Source organism: Halyomorpha halys, unplaced genomic scaffold, assembly GCF_000696795.3.
Source record: "Halyomorpha halys isolate HHAL.00 unplaced genomic scaffold, Hhal_1.1 Scaffold327.1, whole genome shotgun sequence".
NCBI classification, from domain to species: Eukaryota; Metazoa; Arthropoda; class Insecta; order Hemiptera; family Pentatomidae; genus Halyomorpha; species Halyomorpha halys.
The window spans coordinates 52,176-61,570 of record NW_027105022.1 but is presented as its reverse complement, the minus strand read 5'-3'; the positions used below and the strand labels follow the sequence as shown (position 1 = coordinate 61,570).

General features: G+C 29.7%; 1 protein-coding gene across 1 annotated transcript in view; it reads left to right on the top strand.

Annotated features, from left to right (window-relative positions):
- Positions 1 to 9,395, top strand: part of LOC106681324 (midasin) — a 416,397-nt gene that overhangs the window by 383,989 nt on the left and 23,013 nt on the right. Inside the window, exons 39-44 of the mRNA XM_067047592.1 lie at positions 1,739 to 1,932; positions 2,457 to 2,656; positions 4,010 to 4,173; positions 4,288 to 5,139; positions 6,815 to 7,145; positions 9,107 to 9,271. Of these exons, the coding sequence (XP_066903693.1) occupies positions 1,739 to 1,932; positions 2,457 to 2,656; positions 4,010 to 4,173; positions 4,288 to 5,139; positions 6,815 to 7,145; positions 9,107 to 9,271 (1,906 nt within the window). The remainder of the gene's footprint in view (positions 1 to 1,738; positions 1,933 to 2,456; positions 2,657 to 4,009; positions 4,174 to 4,287; positions 5,140 to 6,814; positions 7,146 to 9,106; positions 9,272 to 9,395) is intronic.

Sequence of the window (9,395 nt, the reverse complement as noted above, 5' to 3'; positions counted from 1 at the left end):
ATGAAATAAAAAAGGCAATTTACTTCCACTCATCAAATAAACTTTATTTGAGGATGCCAAAATGAACATAAAATAAATAACTTACAAAAAAAGATAATAATCTGAGCTCAGGCCAATAATAATAATTAAACTATACACTAGTGAAATTAAAACATTAAATATAACTATCATATAATTTATATAACCAACATTTTCTACTCAGCTGTCTTCAAGGGTACCTAAATTACTAGACAACCTATATTCTATATCATAAATTTAATAGAGGTGGGAATCTAGAGGAGGCGGTGATTGTTTTATTGTTTGGTAGCCAGGAAGGTTGCAATACTGCTACAGATCAATACAATATACAATACCATAGAAAGAGAAATACTATATATAATGCAATGGAAAGAACATATATAAATTTTTTATATACTTTATATATTTTTTCTATATTGTATCTTTATTTCAGCAAGGAGTCAATTTAACCATCAATAGATAATCTAATTACTAAAACAAATTTTGTTTAATGCCCTTTGTTTTTTAATCCATAAGGTGGTAAATTATAAGATATTTTGAAAACCTTGTTTTGGCCTTCTACCAAAATATTGGTTCACTACCTTTGATTTTTTTTAAGAAAATGAAGGAAAAACACATTTTATCCGGAATGGAAGGTCTTTACCATACAAATAGCTTGGTAAAGCAGAGCAATTTTCGCTTTCTTGTTTTCTCTATTGTCTCAAGTTGTATACTCAGATACTATGAAAGTTCTCAATGTAAGTTCCTATTTTCTTTGAGAACGTTTTGAAGTGCTGCGATCTATATTTTGAGTAGGGAGGGGGAGATAAACATGGGATAACTCCTTTCTTTACAAATTCTATTTTAAAAGTGCTCTTGACGTTTTTCATCTTTTTTATGTTAACATGAAAGTTATATTTTATATAAATTAATTGTACTAGCATAGGATAATTTAAGTATCTATTTACGCAATATATGCAATTTCTTTTACTAGATTATACTTTTTTACTTTCACATACCTTCGCATGGAATATATAGTTAGGGAAAATATCACGATCGAGGAAAATTACGAATTCGAGTTTTCGACGGAAACGTTAGACCTCAAAAGGTTTGAGGTCCAAAAACGAAAAGTCGTGCGAAAATGAAATTGCATATTGAAGTCAGGTATATGCCTGAAGTGTGACAGCAACTTTTTCGATAAAATAGACTAAAAAGAAGTACAGAATCGGTTTTGCACATTTTTTTCGAAAACGACTCTATTCTGATGAAATTCGCTGTGGTAATATAGGATTAAATATCTTATTCTTGAGCTAGGTCTTATCCTCATTAAAATAGTTCCACAGGGCTTAAATGACGAATTTTCAAAACATATTCCTCCAAAGTACCTTTAATTTTGTTTTTTTGAAAATAAATAAACAGTTCGAAATAGCTAGCAATTATGAAAAATGGAGAAATACAAGATATTGAAGAATTTTATAAATAAGTAAAGGAGAAAACTCTTAAGGTTTCTCGCCAGAAACCTTATCTTAAACACTGGTGCATATATAACTGTAAATTTCCCTGCTATGTTTTTATTTTAACATACACACCAAACTGTCATCTCATTGCTTCTATCAACAGTTAACTATTCCTCAAATATGTCCTACGTAAATAACTGTTTTTGTTTTTTTACAGAATATTTTACTAATTATTGCCAGAATCCTTATTTTGTTTTATTAATTTTATTTCTCTCTGCTGACAGGTTATAAACTGGAAGAAGCCGAACTGAGGTTCAAAAACAGAACACAACAACTTGCTGCTGTCCTTGATACTCTCCCAGACAAGAATAGTAAGAAGACTGTTACAGAAAAACTTATCAAACTCAAGGACAAAGTGGCTTTAACTGGTCTTCAGGGTGGTGGCATCTTTGAGTGGATGGACAGTGTTCTTATCAAGGTAAATTATTATTTACAAATATCAATTTTATTATTTTAATTATTAAATGGATATGTCAAATAATATTTGCGACCACTCATAAACTAGAATAATTCAATTTGTTGTTATAAGAACAAAAATATTTCGCTCTATATTCTTTTGTCATCATTTGTTATCAAGTAAAGTGTTTTTATCCATAAAGTATTTTTATCATAAAAAAAAAAAAATTACAAATATACGAATAACTTTTTCTTATTTTAATTTAATGTTTAAAAATTTAAAATTTACCATTTCTATTCCTATATTTCAATAATTTCAAACTTAAAGAATAGATGAATCAAATTAAAATATTGGAAGAAATAAAAAAGTTTCGAATCAAGTAGACATTATTATTTGTTTGTTTTTCATTAGTTCAGTGGAACTACTGCTATTTTATTTATTGTTTGTAGTTCTTTACTCTTGGTTTGTTGACTTCTTCCATATAACACATGAGTCATGTGCTAATTGAAAATAATTAGTGATTAAAATTATTATTTTGTTTTTAGTGCTTAGAGACCGGAAGATGGTTACTCTTAGACAACGTGAATCTCTGCAGTGGTGCAGTACTAGACAGATTGAATAGCCTCCTGGAGCGTCAGGGTGTTCTTGCTCTCGGTGAGCGAGGAGAAGCAGAACAAGTCATAAAACCGCATCCTAATTTCCGCTTGTTCCTCACAGTCAACCCTAAGCATGGTCACATATCAAGGTGAATTTCTATAGGGTTCATTATGCTACATTAAGTTATATATGTTTGGAATGTGTTAGTGGTTGATTATGCAGTATATAGTTAGTTGTAAAATATTGAAAGTTTTGTCCAAAATATAACATTTTCTTAGGATTTTTATAATTTCTGTTTCAAAGCAGTTAGGTCAATATACATCGATAATTGGTTAATATTTAAGTTGTTTTTAAGCCTGTTTTATATTAATCTTTAGAAGTAGTACAGATTAATAATTGTATTTTTTGTAACTTTCTAATGTTTTTTGGAAAACTATACATTTTAAGTAATAAGTAAAGCACAACAATGAACCCAGTGGTTGAAGAGTTAAAATAATGGTAAATAAATAAATGATTGTTCCCATGATTTTTCAAATGTAACTGATTATTAAAAAATGGAATATTTATAGTCCATGTGCGGTCAAATTAAACTCAAATAGTAATATTTTGTACTATTTTTATACATATTTTTTACTACTTTAATTTTTACTTATTTTTTTTTACTTTGATTTTTTACAAATTTGTACTATTTTTATAGTACAAAATATTATTATTTGAGTTTAATTTGACCACACCCAGACTGTAAATATTACATTTATTAATACACACGGTCAATCAGCAACCTTCTAGCAAGTAACTGATTATTATTGAATTAAACATAAACTTGTTTTTATATATACTTAAGTTTTATTTAAAATTTCAATATTTCGAGAATATTTCCTTTCTAGAAATATTAGAAATAGATAGTAATAAGTAAATATTATTTATTATTTATATAAATATAAATGTTCTGAACCTATATTAGTAATGCATCCTTTAGAACAGCAGTTTCCAAACTAGGTGCTGTGGCACCCTGGGGTACCCCAGGCAAATACCACTTTACCAACATTTAACAAACAAAAACAATGAAAATGGAAATAGCAAATATGCATTGCATTTCAAAATGTACTTAGTTTTGTTTTTTCTACATATTCAAGATACTTAGAATAAATGTGCTAAAATATTTATTTATTTTTTAGCTTAGCAAGGATGTCCTATTTTTTATTAATCCAGGAAGGGTGCCATGAAAATCTTTTTCCTAAGGGAGGTGTGATAGGAAAAAAGTTTAAAAAGCACTGCTTTAGGCTACTGCTTATGTAACCATTTTAAGACCTTTTAACCTTTAAAATAAACTCATTAGGATTTTTCAGCAGAACTTTGTTACCTTTCATAGTTAGTTACATTGTATATTTCTTATAATTTAAATAAATTGTCATCTTATTTTTATTTCTATATGAGCTTTAAATAATTTTGTTAACCATTCTAACTTCTTCCTTTATTTATTAATTTTTTTTTCTTTCAGAGCTATGCGAAATAGAGGTGTAGAAATTTATTTAGATGTACCAGATGTCAAAAATATCCACCCATGTGATTTGGATTCATTACTTTCTAAGCGTGGAGTTAAGTCATCTTTACATAAAGATATCATTTTGGATATACATCAAAAAGTAATTGATCAAGAAATTGGTAAGTCTATCTATATGGCTTTGTAAATAAAAGAGAAACACAGTAAAATATTTATTTCAGTTGAATAAATTACTCATTCATAATGTTAAAATAAATTATTATTTTTTATTTCAGGACCTGAAGAACCTGGATTACACAATTTGCTGGAAGTTGTATTCTCTGCTGAACAAAGTCACCAGCAGGGATTTCCTCTTTATGAATCTTTAGAACAGGCATTTATTGATGTATATGTTAAATCAAGACATTTGACATCTTATCAAAAAGAAACATTACAAAGTTTTCTAAAGGATACTCTTTTAGAAAAGAAAGAAGCATTATCTCATATGATGTTTACATCAGTCGACTGCTTCCTCCCTGAATATAAAACACTTTCCACCTTTTATCTACAAGAGGACTCATTGTTTGGTATTGCAAAACTGCATGGAGCCTTGCTTTATGCCATCCTGAAGAATTTTGAGCATTGCAGTATTTCAGCCAATTGGCCCAGACCCATAACAATTAGGGATGTGGTAGGGGAGCGTTTCTCCCATGATTTTTCAGGGCACCTTAACTTAGATTGCAACATTCTGGAGTTATTACCTTATTTGATTTCAAGTTTCTACAGTTGTGCCACACATAATGACGTAGAGACCAGAGCTCTATGGTTACAAGAAACTATAAAAATGATGGGGCACCTACAGCCCAGGTTAAAAGGACATGAGGTGTACGAAAAGATGATGGTCATCTCTAACATTGTGTCTGGATGCATCCTGAGGTTCAATCAATACCAAAAAGATGTACCTTGGGACATGAGGCTTGTTTCCACTATTGTCCCCTTTTCAGAGTCATGGAGGTTCGAGAACAAGATGATCACTCTTATCTATTATCAATTCATGTGCAAGACTACTAATGACGAAGGAGTTGATGCACCTCATAAAAACTGGAGGATCATGTCTGCTTTGGAATACTCCAAAGCTTCTGGAAAAGGTAGAGAAATGTTTTAAAGAAATAATTAAACATTTTCTTTTCTCTAACAATTTATATTTTTTGAAGACAGTAATATGTGATTCCTACTTCAAAAAGTAGTTTCAGATTAAAACAAAGTTAGTTGGTTGCTTTAACATTTGTACCTTTTGACACCTCTTAGTAATAAATTTATAAGGACCAAGTATTGAACATAAAACTGTTTTTTTAAGTATCACATTTATTGCTACTAAAAGATTTTTATTTTATTAGTTACAAAAATTCATCTTAAGGTAGAAACTAAAATTAAAAGTAAAAATTGAAGCCATAATAATAGTTATTCTTCATAATCTTCAATAATTTTTATTACCTTATTTATTTTTTATTTATTACCCGATTGGCTTGGTTATAAACAGCTTGATTTTCATTTAGTAATTGATAATGGGGAGAATTATAGTCTTGTGCAAAAAACATCTAACTATTTACAATGTTATAATTATTTAATAAGTATAAATAATAATGAGGTGTATATAGTTGACCGTAGATTAATGATTGGAGAAGTTTGTCGAGGGGTGCGGTCAGCAAAGAACAACATAAATAAACAAAACCATATTTATTTATTTTATGTCATTCTTTTTAACCATATTTATTTATTTTATACCTTCTTTTTAACCATATTTATTTATTTTATGCCTTCTTTTTAACCATATTTATTTATTTTATGCCTCTTTTGAACCATATTTATTTGTTTTATGCCTCTTTTTAACCATGTTTATTTATTTTATGCCTGGAATAAAATAAATGAATATAGGCATAAAATAAATAAATATGGTTTTGTTTATTTATGTTGTTCTTTGCTGACCGCACCCCCTGACAAACTTCTCCAATCATTATAAATAATAATGATCGAATATTAAAAATAATAATAGTTATATAATGAAAGAATGGAAGAGAAAAAAAATTTAATAAATGAAAACAAATAATATTTATAGAATTAATAAAATAAGTAATTGACTTAAATTAAAAAAATAATCTGAGAAAAAAATAATAGATAATAATAAAAATATATAAATATCGAGCTATAGCAAGATGACTTGCACTAATTTGGGCTTCAGTTTTCAAGATTAGGTTGGATTCCCTATGCAGTTATCATTAACTACTGGTAACTGGGGTGGAATTTCGTAAACCTGTTTTTGATGAAGTAATTTATTTATTTCAATTATTTTTCGTGATGTAATTGACTATTTCTTAGAAACCAAGGGACATCTGCTGTGATTCTTAGAACCTTGTTTTGGAATGATTGTAGTTTTTTTCTTTTTGTTAAGGATGCTGCTTCCCATACTTCACTAGCCTACAGTAGTAACAACCTTAGTATTGTTTTCTAAATAGGAATAGTTGTGTCTGGTTGTGGCCTATAGTTGAATATTAAATGTAAATTTTTCCTTTTCTACATTCACTAGGCTGATAACTATGGAGATTATCTGGTGAGCCAAATGTGATCAAATATCTTGGTTCCTTTTTTTTTTCTATTGAACTTTAGTTAAAGTTTATTTTTGTAATTACAATATATTATAAAAAATGAACGTAATGCTTATATATTTTTAAATTATTTATATGCCTCTCATTGTGCCAGCTATGAACTTCTATGTTCATTAATGGTTAATGAAATTGTACTATTTATATAATTTTCTATTTTCAGGACAAATTGATGATTGGCCTCTTCAAACAACGCTCATTAAATCATTATACAATCTTGTGATGACCATTGATTATGTAGTAACCACAGCCTTGAGTACAAATGATGTTGAACTTAAAGACGAATTGTGTGCTCAATTCATTTACGATATTTCTTGGAGATTCAAGCTTTCCAATGCAGCTAGGCGCAAACTATTTTTGGCTAACGAAAAGCAGCCTTTAATTCCTCTTGTCAATGAAGATGTAGTTTCTCTTCTAGAACTTCATTATGGATGGTTTAGGAAGCACACTTACCCCATAATTTTGAAACTCATGGGGAAAATAGCCGATGAAGCGTAAGTATAATTATTTTTTATCAATTGTGAATTTTAATGATATGAAATTTTAATGTAACCAACTCTGTATAATAATAATAATAATAATACTTTATTTATTCTGGAACGAGTCCCTTTAGAATAATACAAAGAAATCAATAGATGAGGGCTGAGGAGCCTCAGAAATACTTAAACAAAAAAACAAAGAAATATAAACAGTCATAATAAAAAAAATAATGATAGGTTACTTTCTCACTTATATCAGTTGAACAATAAAAAAAAAAAAAAAAAAAAAAGAATAAAAAAGAAAACAATGTAAAAATAATTAAGAATGATATAATAGTTAACATAGATATTTACAATTATATTAATTTACAATTTTATGGGGTCTGAATGGATAGGAAATGATTGAACAGGCGGGATTTAAAGGTAGGGAGGGTATTGGAGCGACGGATGTTGGAAGGGATGGAGTTCCATAAGGATGAGCCTCGGATAATAAACGATCCATCGAAAGCAGCGGTTCGGTGGGCCCTTGTGTATAAATCTGAAGACCGTGAACGGGTATTACGGAAACATATGGAGGATTTGAATTGAAGGAGATCGTAGATGTATGATGGACGGTGGGATTGGATGACTTGGAAGATGAAAGAAGCCTGGAAATACTTACGACGGTACAAAGGATAAAGCCACTTCAACTTTGCATAAAAACGGGAAACAGAGGCGTCCCTTGGGATCCCGAAGATGTATTGTACACAGCAATTAATCAAACGTTTTAATTTCGCCTCGAGATCCCCATAGATGCCCCCATATACTGTACAGCAATAGTCAAAGTGGGGAAATATTAGAGAAGTGACCAGGAGCCTACAAGTTTCAAATGGAAATAGGTGGCGGAGGTAATTTAAATGTTTTAAAGTTGAAAAGGTATGGCGGGAGATATTGGATACATGGTTTTTCCAGGAAAGTGTTCGATGAAGTGTTATTCCCAGGTTTTTGGTGGTGGGGTAAAATTTGATGGGACTATCACGTAGGAACAGAGTTGGAATATTAGGAACAGTTTTAAGGAGATGATTGGAGCCTATTAAGATTGCCTTCGTCTTCTCCGCATTTAGCTTCAATTTGTTGGCTCTTACCCATTTGCAAATCCCATCCAAATCTTCTTGAAGTTTCTCTGTGGCTGATAATAGGTCATAAGGTGGGAAGGACAGGTAATAGTTCAAACCATTTGCAAAAAAAATTGCTTTGTATCTGAAGTTACATAGTATATATGTATAACAATGTACAATTATAAATTATTTATTTATTCTGGAACATTTCCCTTTAGAAGAGTACTATAAAAATAGTTTATGGACTATAAATCCATAAGAGTAAAATTATTATCCATAGTGAAAAAATTTCAAATAAGTTTTCAAATGGAAAAAATAAACTTAGGATATTTATAACTAATAAAAATAAATATTTATAGTAAATATATACTATACATATCTGTGGCGGTTGTGAAAAACTAGGTGAACCGTCCCTGGGATGTCTTAAGTTCTGTTAATTGGTTAAGTCTAGTTACTTTCCATTGAGTAGAAATTCTCAAACTCAGTCATTCTCAAAGTCTTTAAACCCAGTTAGATCAATCTTTTGGCAGTTTGACTTATCTAGTTTTCATGACCGCCACAGATATTATTATTTAAATATATCTGAATGTCTAAGTGAGAATCCTTCACTCCTTTTTATGCAATGTGCCATCTTTCTTAAGTACAATCATCATACTCACTAAATCATTCAGAAGATTATGAATAGCAAGCAAATGTTTACTTCTTGGTGTATTCTCTACAGACAGGTTAGAGGTCTTGGTTCATAAGTGTTTTAGAACCAAAGTTCCAGATGATTATTAATTTTTAAAAAATATGTCAATAATGTACTATTAATTTTCTATTCAGCACTGGCACTTTCCTTGCTTGTGATTGTTTAAATATGATTTGTATTTGTTCTAGGAGAAATGGAATTTCACTTTCGCAGCTTGTTAAAGAAATCGACAAGAGCTTGAATTTCACTCGCACTTCTCTTCTACCTGTTGCTAGAAAGTTTAGGAAAACTTTGACATTGCCTCAACCGAAAACATGTCCAAATCAGTGCGATTTTGCCAAATTGCTTCATAGGTATCCTATGATAATATATTAATTTGTTTTTATGGAAGTATTTAACTTTTTTTACAATTGATCTAAGAGGTAGTCATCTATGTGTCTAGAAAAAGTAAAAACAGTTATTTTCATCCAGTCATTT